The 15974-nt window shown below is 46.7% G+C and overlaps 1 protein-coding gene across 1 annotated transcript; it reads left to right on the top strand.

Moving 5' to 3' along the window:
- The first annotated feature begins 293 nt into the window (after positions 1-293).
- Positions 294-15716, top strand: LOC124027312 (DNA helicase B-like). The gene is made up of 9 exons (XM_046339773.1): positions 294-510; positions 1298-1657; positions 7525-7778; positions 9083-9301; positions 9439-10572; positions 12049-12226; positions 14965-15106; positions 15397-15542; positions 15618-15716. Exons 1-9 carry the CDS (start codon positions 294-296, stop codon positions 15704-15706), a joined length of 2739 nt encoding a protein of 912 aa, XP_046195729.1. The 3' UTR covers positions 15707-15716.
- Positions 15717-15974: the final 258 nt, after the last annotated feature.

Genomic DNA, 15974 nt, shown 5'->3' with positions numbered 1-15974 from the left:
ATTATTTGTAGGTAAACAAACTATAGTCCGCTTTCACTGTAATTCACAACTATAACGGCATTCATGATTTAAAATACGATGTTGTGGTATCTGGTAAGACTAATGATAACCAGATGAGACTCATCAAGCTGCACCTTAACCCCCAGGCCGGTAGGTGGCGCTCACACGATAGTTTATTTTTTTAGGTTGCCTCGGGAAAAAAAGCAAAAGCACTTCCGCTTTTCCACTTCCTTTTTTTTAAATATCAGCTGTCAAATTAAATTGACGCGCGAAATAAGCAAAACAAAACAGAAATGTCACAGTCGGGGTGTCCTCTTGGTGACAGAATCCTAGTAGGTTACATTTTACCCGAAAAGAAGGTTAAAAACTCCGACTCTGATTGGGAAGATGATGATGATGATGAGGAGGAGGAAGAAGAAGCACAGCCGGAGTTTCTGGATATGAAAGAGATGGACAGCGTTAGTTCAGGAGGACACGTGTTTAATTCCTCCGTACCGGGCCGAAACGAAGGTGAGTGGTCGTTGACAGATCATCATAGCTTTGATAAATTCACATGTATAAATTAACCTAACTAGCTAATGCGGTTGTCACTTGCAACAAATTAGGCATATTTATCTAGCAAGCAAGTTAAATGTAATGTAAATGTAAAGGGACTGCGACAGTGTCACTCTTTGTCGGTCGAGCTTGTATTGATTGTAATTTCTCCAACTGTAGAGAAAGCAGTCTACTGTAATTTATATAGTTTGTTCAATCTGGTTTATCTCTTGTTAGTGACACTAATAGACCCACAGAAAGGTGGGTATAATTTGTGGGGAAGTTCCAACAGGAGGAATCTGTAACCAAAAACGTGGTAAAGTACAAGGTTTGCCAACAAAACAACGTATACAAAGTTGTATAGCGGCAGAATAAGATACCGGGTAGAGAGGGTGGACTATTTCAGTAAGTTTTTGTCCACTCAGCATGTTTATTCCGTACAAATGTCTGTCCTCTCTCTGGTAGCCTACGAACAAACATTAAGAATAAGCTACGTGGTGAGTTGATGCCTATTCGGCATTTAGTTAGGTGAATTGATCATGATACTTTTGTATGCGTTGTTTGTTGCCAACCTTGTACTTTACCAAGTTTTTGTTACAGATTCCTGTTGGAACTTTCCCACAAATTATAACCCACCTCCCACAAAACACTATCATACAATCCACCACGATGAATACATGCTGATGATATAACTAACGTTAGTCAGCTCAATAACTAACTATCTTGTGTAATTGTTTCATTTTCTATCCCGTGTCCTTTCTAGTTGATTTCCTGGACAGCGTGTCTGGTAAGAGATGCAGAGTACTGGGCCGGTTCAGTCTGAAGGACCCGTGGTGGGAGGCTACCTGCACGGCCCGCGCAGCCAGGGGCAAGCTGGTGCTACGGGGCTACCCTGCCTACCGCCTTCGCTCAGACCTCCAGGGAGACCCGGACCACTCTGTCCTGTCTCTGTTCCTCACCGCCTGCGGCGTGGACGCACAGTTTGTCGGCCCCTTCTTTGCTTGGCTGCCGATGGGAAGGAAGGTGGAGTTTGCTAACTTGCAGGAAGTTCTGGCTGAGTTTGAGGAAGGAGAGCAGCACAGAGCTTTGGCACAGCAGATTAAAGCCTTGGTCTCTGTTTCAGGTAGGTGGATGTGGGGGAGAGATACATCTTGTGCTGTGAGTAAAGACCATAGCTGTGTTTGAATACTTCTACCATACTATACCATACTAACCATACTATGCCATACTAACCTTACCATACTATACCATACCATACTATACCATACTATACCATACATACCACTATACCATACCTTACCATATACTATACCCATACCATACCATACTAACCATACCATACTAACCATACCATACATTCTATACCATACTAACTACTAACCATTCTATACCATACTAACCATACCATACTAACCATACTATACCATACTAACCATACCATACTATACCATACTAACCATACCATTCTATACCATACTAACTATACCATTCTATACCATACTAACCATACCATACTATACCATACTAACCATACCATATATACCATACTAACCATACCATTCTATACCATTCTATACCATACTATACCATACTAACCATACCATACTATACCATACTAACCATACCATTCTATACCATACTATACCATACTATACCATACTAACCATACCATACTATACTAACCATACCATTCTATACCATACTAACCATACCATTCTATACCATACTAACCATACCATTCTATACCATACTAACCATACCATAACCATCTATACCATACTAACCATACCATTCTATACCATTCTATACCATACCATACTAACCATACCATACTATACCATTCTATACCATACCATACTATACCATACTAACTATACCATACTATACCATACCATATGGTAGTACTAACCATACTATACCATACTAACCATACCATTCTATACCATACGAACCATACCATACTAACCATACCATACTAACCATACCATACCATTCTATACCATACTATACCATTCTATACCATACTAACCATACCATACTAACCATACCATTCTATACCATACTAACCATACCATACTAACCATACCATTACTATACCATACCATTCTAACTATTCTATACCATTCTATACCATACTAACCATACCATTCTATACCATACTAACTATACCATTCTATACCATACTAACCATACTATTTGTGACACAAATTGGGTATGTAGTATGCTTATTAGTCATAGGGGTGCGTTTGTAAATTCCCTCTGGCTATCTACTCTGATTTCAGAGCACTCTGATGAATTTACAAACACTCAACACCCGTTGAATGTGTCGGTCAATAGGCAAAAAAAAAACGTATTTCAATAGTTACCAGCAGCACAGTTAGTTACCAGCAGCACAGTTAGTTGCCAGCAGCACAGTTAGTTGCCAGCAGCACAGTTAGTTACCAGCAGCACAGTTAGTTGCCAGCAGCACAGATTCCAAGAACACAGGATGAGATGTTACTATCCTTTGTGCAAGCACTTCCAGAGTTAATGAACAGTGAGCGTGGTGAAATTTGGGGAGCGCATCGTCAGTAGTGTACCTTTGGTTCCTAGGTGTTTCGGCCTTTCACACTATACACCCTCCTCAAAGGCGGCCAGCGACAGGGTGATCAATCCCTACGCTTGCGTCCCATTCCCAATTAGTCATAGGAGTTGCATTTGTTGTTGATAGCAAACATCCCATGGGACTATGCATGGCAGGGGCGTCCTCCTCCCTGAGTCAATCATTGTTGACCGCATACCTCCTGGCCCTCTCACTTCGGGGCCCAGCTGGGGTCTTTCACAGCTCTTCATCCAGAGCCACTGACTGCTGCCTTCTGCCGCCTCTGATACAGCTTTGATTGCCGAACGCTGGCTCTGGCCCTTAATTCCCAGGTCTCTAAGCAGTCTGGTTGTAGATGTTGCCACAAAACCTCTGCAGCCCACCTCCACTGGTCGGACTTCTGTGTTCCAGCCATGATGCCGTGCTTCTGGCAGCTAGATCAGCATAGCGCAGATGTTTTCTGGCTCATAAGCCTCATCTACTGAGTTTTCCCAGGGTACTGTGAGCTCAATGATGAAGACCTTATTGAGTGAACGGGACCAGAGCACCATGTCAGGTCTTAGGGTGGTGGTTGCATCTCCGGAGGAAACACAAGTTGCCGGCCAATGTCAGCTAGCATTTTCCAGTCGGCGGGCCAAGCGCAGCTGGTCTCGCTCTAATGGTGTAGAGCCGCTCTTCGGTGGTTTAGCCCCTATCTGCGGACAAAGTTTGTCCGTACAGGAGTGTGATGCTGCTGTGGGTGGTAGGGAGTTGGTGGCAACTACGCTTGTCCTCAGGGCGGACGCAAGGTTTTTAAGGACTTGGTTGTGACGCCAAGTGTACGTCCTTGGGCGAGGCTTGTTTTACAGCCTGTGAGAATGTGCCTGAGGTTGGCTGGCATGGAACAGAGGGCACATCCGGATCTTCACCATACCATTGGTGAAGATTAACTGGTGTTGGAAGGACGTCATATGTTGCTCTGATGGAAAAGCTCAACCGCCTCGCTTCCATGGCCCACAGATCCTTCCAGCTGATCTTCCTCTTCTCCACACTGTCCCATCGAGTCCACTGTCCCTGTTTGGCAAGAGAGACTGCCTTGGCCCACCTTGCAGCCTCCTCCTGATGGCGTACTTCCTGCACTACCATCTTCCGCCGCTCTGGTGCAGTGGCCTTACTCCAAGCAGCACGGCTAGTTAGCCCAAGGCCTCCTCTCCCTTGCTGAACATGACCCACAATGTCAGCATGTCTGAGGGCTGCTGTTGCCTCCTGGACTGCTTTTCCTGGCCTCCATTTGCGCCCAGTTGCCAAGGTCGGCGCGTTGTTGCTCACCACTGGGTCTCGAGATTCATTCAGTGTCATTTGGAGCCTGGTTTTTGCACACTTGAATTCCTCTGTTAGACTGGTGAGGGGCAGCTTGAGGACACCATCTCCATAGAGGCCTATGGTGGTAAGGCATCGTGGAACTCCAAGCCACTTCTTTAAGTAGCCTGTGACTCCTCTTTCCATCTTCTCCACTGTTGAGATTGGAACCTCATACAGTGCTAAGGGCCACAACACCCGGGGTAGGAGTCCAAACTGCAGACACCAGGCCTTTAACTTTCCAGGTAGCTGGGTGTTGTCGATGGACTGTAGGCTACTACTGATGTCTTTGCGCAGCTGTTGCACCTGGTCTTTGTCCTTCAGGCTTGCATCATACCACCTTCCAAGGCTTTTTACCGGCTGCTCAGACACTGTTGGGATTTGGTCATCTCCGATGAAGAATTTCAGGTCAGAGAGTACTCCTTCACAATCGAGATGCTGCGTGACTTGGATGGTTTAATCTTCATACGGGCCCAGCTGATGTTCTCCTCAAGTTTTCTGAGCAGTCTCCTGGTGCATGGGACAGTGGTGGTCAATGTTGTAATGTCGTCCATGTAGGCTCTGAGTGGAGGGAGGCGGAAACCAGAGTCGATCTCGCTGTCCACCAGCAACCCATTTTGAGGATCTGATGATAACCTCCATTGCCATTGTGAATGCCAACGGAGAAATGGTACATCCCGCCATTATACCTACATTCAGGCACTGCCATGAGGTGGTGAACTCTGAGGTGGTGAAGCAGAACTGCAGATCCTGGAAGTACGACTTCACCAGGTTTGTGATGGTGTCCGGTATGTGGAAAAATCTGAAGGCAGACCACAGGAGTTCATGGGGCACAGAGCCAAATGCATTGGCGAGGTCGAGGAAGACTACATGGAGGTCCCTTTTCTCCACCTTGGCCATTTGGATCTGAGCCAGATCATGCTGGAATGTTCCAAGCAGCCAGAGAACCCTGATATTCCTGCCTTCTGTACAGATGCATCGGACGTATTCCTTTGTAGGTACTCAGCCATCCTCTGGGCAATGACCCTAAAGAAGATTTTTCCCTCGACATTCAGTAAGGAGATTGGGCGGAATTGGCTGATGTTCACTGCATCCTTCTCCTTAGGGATCAGGACCCCGCCTGCCCTACGCCACACTTTGGGTATTATCTTCTTCTGCCAAGCTGTTCTCATAAGCCTCCAGAGGAACCTCAGGACGTCTGGTGTGTTCTTATACACTTTGTACGGGACTCCATTTGGCCCCGGGCCTGATGCTGTTCTTGCCCGTCGAACTGTGTCTTCCACCTCTTTCCATGTCGGAGGGCTGGTCTCAATATGATGTTCCGGGGTTCAATGGGTGGGATATCTGATGGGATGGCCAGATGTTCATGTCGCTTTGAGTCAACGTTTGTTATTCTCAGGTGCTCCTCTAGGTCTTTCTTTGTTGTTTTTAGAGCTCCACTTTTTCTTTTGTGAAGAGACTTTTAAGGAACTTGAAGGGATCTTTATAGAATCGTAGCATTCTAGTTTGTTCTTTTTTCCTTCTGCGTTTCCGTAGGTTCTCTGCTCTACGGAGGGATGCCAACCGGGTTTTGATGTCAGCTTGAAGTGCCTCTATGCCCTCCTTTTCCACTTCCGAGGCCTTCTTCCACTGTTTCTTAAGCTGCCGCCTTTCTTGAACGAGGCGCTTGATTTCTTGTTGCCTTCTGGAAACTGGTGGGGTTGGAACCTTTCTCCCGCCTTTTGCCTCTTCCACTCCAAATCTTTCTGTCCCGTACTCATAGATGATGTCCCCCATCCTCTCCAACTTCTTCTCCACAGTTAGTTGCCAGCAGCACAGTTAGTTGCCAGCAGCACAGTTAGTTGCCAGCAGCACAGTTAGTTGCCAGCAGCACAGTTAGTTGCCAGCAGCACAGTTAGTTACCAACGCTCAACACCCGTTGAATCTGACAACGCCTTGAATTTACAAACGCCCAGAGCGCACTCTGGCACTCCCAGATCGAAGCATTACGAACACCCCGAAGTCAAGCAAGTCATTTGTTACGCTGACAAGCTAGCAATCGGTTGCATAGCAACAGAAACGGCTCCGGTAGATGTGTGAGCATCAGCGCTCAACATGAAATGTTACCGTTGGTTTACAGCATATACTAACATACAGTATGTTAGTATGGGTATCTGGAACACAGCTCATACTCACATACAGTATGTTATCATGGGTATCTGGAACACAGCTCATACTAACATACAGTATGGGTATCTGGAACACAGCTCATACTAACATACAGTATGTTAGTATGGGTATCTGGAACACAGCTCATACTAACATACGGTATGGGTATCTGGAACACAGCTCATACTAACATACAGTATGTTAGTATGGGTATCTGGAACACAGCTCTCATACTAACATACAGAACACAGCTCATACTAACATACGGTATGGGCTATGGGTATCTGGAACACAGCTCATACTAACATACAGTATGGGTATCTGGAACACAGCTCATACTAACATACTGTATGTTAGTATGGGTATCTGGAACACAGCTCATACTAACATACAGTATGGGTATCTGGAACACAGCTCATACTAACATACTGTATGTTAGTATGGGTATCTGGAACACAGCTCATACTAACATACTGTATGTTAGTATGGGTATCTGGAACACAGCTCATACTAATCATACAGTATGTTAGTATGTGTATCTGGAACACAGCTCATACTAACATACAGTATGTTAGAATGGGTATCTGGAACACAGCTCATACTAAAATACAGTATGGGTATCTGGAACACAGCTCATACTAACATACAGTATGGGTATCTGGAACACAGCTCATACTAAAATACAGTATGGGTATCTGGAACACAGCTCATACTAACATACAGTATGTGTATCTGGAACACGGCTCATACTAACATACAGTATGTTAGTATGGGTATCTGGAACACAGGAACACAGCTCATACTAGCATACAGTATGGGTATCTGGAACACAGCTCATACTAACATACGGTATGTTAGTATGGGTATCTGGAACACAGCTCATACTAACATACCCATACTAACATACTGTATCTGGAACACAGCTCATGTCATCGGTATGTCTGTCAGTTGCAGGGATGCGCGTGACTGCTGCCTCTCTGTACCCCCATGTGATGAGATACCTGCCTACCCTACTGCCAGGGCGCTTCACAGAGCTCCTGAGTCGGGAAAGAAAAGCCCAAAACATCCTGCGGCACAGGGTGCTACACAGATAGAGGAGGAAGAGGAGGATCTCAGCTTGCTGGCCAAAATAGAGGAGATGATCAAGACGGACGTCTGGAAGCTGGGCTTTAACTATGTAAAGCATAACCTCCTGGCTGCTTGTGGACTGTGATTGGTTAACATACTCTGTCAACAGTTTCTGTAGTCTTCGATCGGACCAATCCAGCAGTGAACTATCACGTAGCATCCCTCCAGTCACGTAGCATCCCTCCAGTCACGTAGCATCCCTCCAGTCACGTAGCATCCCTCCAGTCACGTAGCATCCCTCCAGTCACGTAGCATCCCTCCTGTCACGTAGCATCCCTCCAGTCACGTAGCATCCCTCCAGCATCCCTCATCTTATAGTAGCATCCCTCCAGTCATCGTAGCATCCCTCCAGTCACGTAGCATCCCTCCAGTCACGTAGCATCCCCTCCAGTCACGTAGCATCCCTCCACGTCACGTAGCATCCCTCCCTCACGTAGCATCACGTAGCATCCCTCCTATCACGTAGCATCACGTAGCATCCCTCCAATCACGTAGCATCCACGTAGCCTAGTCACGTAGCATCCCTCCAGTCACGTAGCATCCCTCCAGTCACGTAGCATCCCTCCAGTCACGTAGCATCCCTCCAATCACGTAGCATCCCTCCAGTCACGTAGCATCACGTAGCATCCCTCCAGTCACGTAGCATCCCTCCAGTCACGTAGCATCACGTAGCATCACTCCTATCACGTAGCATCACTCCCTCCTATCACGTAGCATCACTCCTATCACATAGCATCACTCCTATCACGTAGCATCACGTAGCATCCCTATCCTGTCTATCACGTAGCATCCTCCATCCTCCTATCACGTAGCATCCCTATCCTAGCATCACGTAGCATCCCTCCTATCACGTAGCATCACGTAGCATCCCTCCTATCACGTAGCATCACGTAGCATCCCTCCTATCACGTAGCATCACATAGCATCCCTCCTATCACGTAGCATCACATAGCATCCCTCCTATCTGCCATGAACGCCTTGACATAAACTAAAATAAGAAAATGATGAATTTATCTTGAGTAATCGCTTCTCACTTTTCCTCTCTCCCCCCTCCCTCTCTTTTTCTCCCCTCTACTCCCTCTCCCCTACTCTCCCTCTCCCCCCTCCCTCCCTTTCTTTCTCTCCCCCTCCCTCCCTTTCTTTCTCTCCTCCCTCCTCCCTCTTTCTCTTCCCCTCCCTCCCCCCTCCCTCCCTCTTCCCCCTACTCCCCCTACTCCCCCTCTTCCATCTTCCCTACTCCCCTCTTCCATCTTCCCTACTCCCCTCCTCCATCTTCCCCTCCCCCTCCTCCCTCCCCTCTCTCCCCTGCTCCCCCTCTCCCCCTCCCCCTCCCCTACTCCCCTCTCTCTCTAGGTTATGTACAAGGAGTTGAAGGTGGTCCATTGCGAGGCTCAGCTGAGATCCTTCCATGAGTGTAAACTCTTCCAAGAGATCCCTCTGAAGCAGCGTAACGCCCTGCGAGTCTACGACTCTCTGAAGAACCACTGCCACAGGACGGGCAGTACCTACACGGAGCTCCCCACCCTGTGTGACGAGGTCAGGAGAGGGTGTAGCTCCGTGGTGGAGGTGGAGGTACGAGGAACACAGAACAAATACGTCTGTCCACTTTGTGTTTTATGTGTTTGTTGGTTCGCTTGCTGAGGCAGCTCCATATGTATTTTTTTTTTTTTTATTTCAAATGTAGTTAATTCGTTCGTACTTTCATTCAGGTGTGGGACGCAGTCCACTTCCTCAAAGAGCTGGGCGTAGTGGTGCGGGATCGCCAGAAGGTGGCGCTGCAGAACCTGCATTCTTATGAGACTGGGATAGCTGAGTGCCTACGCTGTCTGGTGCAGGAAGAGCCCTGGGTTTTACCTCTGGATGTCATAGAGGTGCTGACTGCTTCAGCTCTGCAGAGGCTGAGGAAGAAGGGAGCGGATGGAGGGAGTAGGGAGGATCATGGTGAAGGGGACTCCGACGCAGAGCGGAAGGCTCATGAGCTGAATGAAAGGTGTGATATGGATGGCAGCGCTGCAGAGACAGACCGTACTAGTACTGCTGTTAGAACAGCCAGCGGATACTCTGTCCCAGACCACATCAAACCTGAACCAGCCCCTACAGACCAGGGCCCTCCAGTAGATTTAGACCCAGACCAGGGCCCTCCTGCAGTAGATTTAGACCCAGACCAGGGCCCTCTTCCAGTAGATTTAGACCCAGACCAGGGCCCTCTTCCAGTAGATTTAGACCCAGACCAGGGCCCTCTTCCAGTAGATTTAGACCCAGACCAGGGCCCTACTGCAGTAGATTTAGACCCAGACCAGGGCCCTCCTCCAGTAGATTTAGACCCAGACCAGGGCCCTCTTCCAGTAGATTTAGACCCAGACCAGGGCCCTCTTCCAGTAGATTTAGACCCAGACCAGGGCCCTCTTCCAGTAGATTTAGACCCAGACCAGGACCCTCCTCCAGTAGATTTAGACCCAGACCAGGTACGTGCAGCAGAGATGATCTGCTTCAATCCGGTGACTGTGATCAGTGGTAAGGGGGGCTGTGGTAAGACCACGGTGGTGAGTCTGGTGTTCAAGGCCGCCTTGCAGCAGAGCCCAGAGAAGGAGGTCGCGAAGGCATGCTGGGACTTTGAAAATGACTCATTGGGGTCTGAGGCGTGGGAGGAAGCCGAGGCGTGGGAGGAAGAAGCCCGGTCGAAGAGTCTGCTCTCTCAGTTAAATGGGGAGGTAAAGGACGAAAAGAAGTCGTCGTCGTGGGTTTTACAGGGAGAGGACGAGGTGTTACTAACAGCACCCACAGGGAGAGCTGCGTCTCTGCTCACCAAGAGGACCTGCTTCAAGGCCTACACCCTGCACCAGGTTGGTACAGGAGTCGGGTTCTGCCCTTAGAAGGACTTCTAGAATGGTTCTGACCCAGTTCTGACTATCTGCTATTAGCCGACTACAGAACAGGTTTCTGAATGGCAAACATTAGCCTGGGTAAAGCTAGAAGTCACATTCTCACGTAGGCTTTGTTTCTGTAATAGAAAGGTATCGGTGAGACCAAAATAAACAGCTGAAATGTTTTATCACTTTCATGGTTTACAAAGGATTATTTGTGTAATTTGTAGGTCAAGTTTTCCACTTGTTTTCTGTCAGTGGCCACACTCACCGTGGGCGGCCACACTCACCGTGGGCGGCCACACTCACCGTGGGCGGCCACACTCACCGTGGGCGGCCACACTCACCGTGGGCGGCCACACTCACCGTGGGCGGCCACACTCACCGTGGGCGGCCACACTCACCGTGGGCGGCCACACTCACCGTGGGCGGCCACACTCACCGTGGGCGGCCACACTCACCGTGGGCGGCCACACTCACCGTGGGCGGCCACACTCACCGTGGGCGGCCACACTGTTCTAAATGAACCAGTTGAACATCAGTAGTCAGGTCCATGTGTTGTACAGTCGTGGCCAAAAGTTTTGAGAATGACACAAATTATACATTTTCACAGTCTCCTGCCTCAATTTGTATGATGGCAATTTGCATATATTCCAGATTGTTATGAAGATTAATTGCGAAGTCCCTCTTTGCCATGCAAATGAACTGAATCCCCCCCCCAAAAAACATTTCCACTGCATTTCAGCCCTGCCACAAAAGGACCAGCTGTCATGTCAGTGATTCTCTCGTTAACACAGGTGTGAGGGTTGACAAAACTGGAGATCACCCTGTCATGCTGATTGAGTTCGAATAACAGACTGGAAGCTTCAAAAGGAGGGTGATGCTTGGAATCATTGTTCTTCCTCTGTCAACAATGGTTACCTGCAAGGAAACACGTGCCGTCATTGCTTTGTACAAAAAGGGCTTCACAGGCAAATATATTATTGCCAGTAAGATTGCACCTAAATCAACCGTTTATCGAGTCAATCATCAAGAGGCGGGTGGACAAAAAAAAACACAAATTCTGACAAACTCCAAGCATTGATTATGCAAGAATGGGCCACCATCAGTCAGGATGTGGCCCAGAAGTTAATTGACAGCATACCAGGGCGGATTGCAGAGGTCATGAAAAAGAAGGGTCAACACTGCAAATATTGGCTCTTTTCATCAACTTCCATGTAATTGTCAATAAAAGCCTTTGACACTTATGAAATGCTTGTAATTATACTTCAGTATTTCATAGTAACATCTGACACAAATATCTAACGACACTGAAGCAGCAGACTTTGTGAAAAATGTATATTTGTGTCATTCTCAAAACTTTTGTCCACGACTGTACATAGTGCCACTTCCAGAGGTCACAGATACCTAACCCCTCCCTCCTGTTCACTCTTCCCTGTCACCCTTCCCTTTCAGGTAGTGTGGAGTTTCATGCAGGCCAAGAAAGACCCCAACGGGGCTCCTGAGGAGTGGAAGTTTGCGCGTGTGCGCGTGTTGGTGGTGGACGAGGGCAGTCTGGTGTGTGTTCAGCTCCTCCACTCCGTCCTCACCATGCTCACCAAACACGCACAGCTCAGGAAGTTCGTCATCTTGGGTACGTTCATTTTTTAGTTCAGGTTTAAGCTGCACATGTTCAACATGTAAAGTGTGATGCCAACACGTGTGGGGTGGGGGGGGTGAAGGTGGAACAGAGTTGGGTAAGGTGAAGACTTCCTGTCCTATACAATGGACTTCCTGTCTTACACAAGGGAAACACGATGTGGCCCACTAGACAGCTCGGAATCACTGATCGACAAATCACCTTGTATCCCAATAAGCTCCTCCATTATCTGAATGACATTAGACTACACTGCTTAATAACCCTGCTAGGACTTAAGGGTTAGGACTTACTGACTGTTTGGCTGGTTGATGCTGTCAGCTGACCACTATCCAGCCGACCAACTTCTTGTCAAATCAAAATCAAGTCAAATGTTTTTAATCACATACACGTGGTTAGCAGATGTTAATGTGAGTGTAGCGAAATGCTTGTGCTTCTAGTTCTAACGATTCCCCAACAACTACCTTTATAGGGATGGAATGAGATTAGGAGGAAGGAAGGAACGATGACAGGATGCAATAGATGGTATAAAATACAGTATAAACAGTTGACGTTTACATACACTTAGGTTGGAGTCATTAAAATTCGTTTTTCAACCACTCCACAGATTTCTTGTTAACAAACTATAGTTTTGGCAAGTTGGTTAGGACAACAATTGTTTACAGACAGATTATTTCACTTATAATTCACTGTATCACAATTCCAGTGGGTCAGAAGTTTAAAAACAATAAGTTGACTGTGCATTTAAACAGCTTGGAAAATTCCAGAAAATTATGTCTTGGCTTTAGAAGCTTCTGATAGGCTAATTGACATCATTTGAGTCAATTGGAGGTGTACCTGTGGATGTATTTCAAGGCCTACCTTCAAACTTTGCTTGACATCATGGGGAAAGCAAAAGAAATCAGCCAAGACCTCAGAAAATAAATTGTAGTCCTCCACAAGTCTAGTTCATCCTTGGGAGCAATTTCCAAACGCCTGAAGGTTCCACGTTCATCTGTACAAACAATAGTACACAAGTATGAACCCCATGGGACCACGCAGCCATCATACTGCTCAGGAAGGAGATGCATTCTGTCTCCTAGAGATGAATGTACTTTGGTGTGAAAAGTGCAAATCAATCCCAGAACAACAGCAAAGGACCTTGTGAAGATGCTGGAGGAAACAGGTACAAAGTATCTATATCCACAGTAAAAACGGAGTTCTATATCGACATAACCTGAAAGGCTGCTCAGCAAAGAAGAAGCCACTGCTCCAAAACCGCCATAAAAAAGCCAGACTACGGTTTGCAACTCCACATGGGGACAAAGATTGTACCTTTTGGAGAAATATTCTCTGGTCTGATGAAACACAAATATAACTGGTTGGCCATAATGACCGTCGTTATGTTTGGAGGAAAAAGGGGGAGGCTTGCAAGCTGAAGAACACCATCCCAACCGTGAAGCATGGGGGTGGCAGCATCATGTTGTGGGGGTGCTTTTCTGCAGGAGGGACTGGTGCACTTCACAAAATCGATGGCCAAGTTAAACCATTTAAAGGCAATGCTACCAAATACTAATTGAGTGTATGTAAACTTCTGACCCACTGAGAATGTGATGAAAGAAAGAAATAAAAGCTGAAATAAATCATTCTCTCGACTATTATTCTGACATTTCACGTTCTTAAAATAAAGTGTTGATCCTAACTGACCTAAAACAGGGACATTTTACTAGGATTACATGTCAGGAATTGTGAAAAACTGAGTTTAGGTGTATGTAAACTTCCGACTTCAACTGTACATATGAGATATGAGTAATGTAAGATATGTAAACATTATTTAAAGTGGCATTGTTTAAAGTGACTAGTGATCCATTTATTAAAGTGGCCAGAGATTTGAGTCTGTATGTAGGCAGCAGCCTCTCTGTGTTTAGTGGTGGCTGTTTAACAGTCCGATGGCCTTGAGATGGAAGCTGTTTTCAGTCTCTTGGTCCCAGCTTTGATGCACCTGTACTGACCTCGCCTCTGGATGGTAGTGGGGTGAACAGGCAGTGGCTCGGGTGGTTGTTGTCCTTGATGATCTTTTTGGCCTTCCTGTGACATCGGGTGGCGTAGGTCTCCTGGAGGGCAGGGGATGTGTTGTGCCTTGCGGTTGAGGGCGGTGCAGTTGCTGTTACCTGACGGTGATACAGCCCGACAGGATGCTCTCAATTGTGAATCTTTTTAAAGTTTTGTCAGGGTTCTAGGTGACAAGCCACATTTTTTCAGCCGTGCTGCTGCGCCTTCTTCACCACACTGTCTGTGGGTGGACCAATTCAGTTTGTCTGTGATGTGTACCCTGAGGAACTTAACTTTTCACCTTCTCCACTACTGTCCCGTCGATGTGGATAGGGGGGTGCTGCCTCTGCTGTTTCCTGAAGTCCACGATCATCTCCTTTTGTTTTGTTGACGTTGAGTGAGAGGTTGTTTTCCTGACACCACCCCCAGAGAGCCCTCACTTACCTATAGGCTGTCTCGTCGTTGTTGGTGGTAATCAAGCCCACTACTGTTGTTTCGTCTGCAGACTTGATGATTTGAGTTGGAGGCGTGCATGGCCACTCAGTCATGGGTGAACAGGGAGTACAGGAAAGGGCTGAGCACGCACCCCTGTGGGGCCCCAGTGTTGAGGGTCAGCGAAGTGGAAATGTTGTTTCCTACCTTCACCACCTGGGTGTGGCCCGTCAGGAAGTACGGCCTGTTCCACAGTCTGCCTGTTTGTCTAGGTGATGTGCGTCAGCTGCCCAGTATCCAGCCAGGAAACACCTTGTATGACCTGTTCCACAGTCTGGGCCGAGCCCATTGGGCCATCGAGATGAGGACCAATCACAGAGCTGAGTCTCAACTCATCGTCAACAACGCCGGACAGTAAATATGGCATTGGTTTTTGTCTTTAGTTGTCAAACAAACATAAAAATACCACAGTGACTCTTTGATAATATAAAATAAAAAGAACCATTCATTAATTCAGTATAGAATTAATAGAATAAAGTTTATATAAAACTTTGCAAATTCAGATATAAAATTAATTTTCTTTAAAAAAAATATTATAATTGTAAATTCTGTAAGATTGATTTTTTTGACCTGTTTTTGTCATGTCCTGATACCATGAGAAACGAAAAATCCTGCGTCTGTCCTTTAAAAAAATAAATAATCAGAATCGCAGAGATGGGAATGAATCGTAGTTTCAGACCGCTCCACTATGACGCCATCTTGGATCTGAATGGAAGCTACACCATGCCCTCTGAAGACAAGAGGTTCATCCTCATCCTGCTGCCCAACACCACCGAGGACTCTGACTATGGTGAGAACACCGTGGACTCCATCTGAAAACACAGAACACTACCAATATAATGCAACACAATATGTTGTTTTTCAGACCTTCAGGTGGCTATCGGACTCTTATTGGAAGCTGCTCCAGGACTGAAGAATGACGCCACGTCACAGTTCATTGCCTTCAGAAGGTAAGATGAGCATTACACAGTAGAGGGGTCAGACATGTAGAGGATATCTACACCTATAACACTATAGGGACAGTAGAGGTTATCTACACCTATAACACTATAGGGACAGTAGAGGTTATCTACACCTATAACACTATAGGGACAGTAGAGGTTATCTACACCTATAACACTATAGGGACAGTAGAGGTTATCTACACCTATAACACTATAGGGACAGTAGAGGTTATCTACACCTATAACACTATAGGGACAGTAGAGGTTATCTACACCTA

The sequence above is a fragment of the Oncorhynchus gorbuscha genome, unplaced genomic scaffold, assembly GCF_021184085.1.
Source record: "Oncorhynchus gorbuscha isolate QuinsamMale2020 ecotype Even-year unplaced genomic scaffold, OgorEven_v1.0 Un_scaffold_3088, whole genome shotgun sequence".
In the NCBI taxonomy this organism is placed as follows: Eukaryota; Metazoa; Chordata; class Actinopteri; order Salmoniformes; family Salmonidae; genus Oncorhynchus; species Oncorhynchus gorbuscha.
The sequence above is the reverse complement of the archived record's forward strand: the minus strand, read 5'-3'. Positions and strand labels throughout refer to the sequence as shown.

Excerpts from the sequence above, each read along its gene's own strand:
- LOC124027312 (XM_046339773.1), top strand. The coding sequence starts at position 294 with ATGTCACAGTCGGGGTGTCCTCTTGGTGACAGAATCCTAGTAGGTTAC. Across the intron at positions 511-1,297 it reads CGTACCGGGCCGAAACGAAG|TTGATTTCCTGGACAGCGTG; the intron begins GTGAGTGGTCGT and ends TGTCCTTTCTAG. Across the intron at positions 1,658-7,524 it reads AGCCTTGGTCTCTGTTTCAG|CTCATGTCATCGGTATGTCT; the intron begins GTAGGTGGATGT and ends TCTGGAACACAG.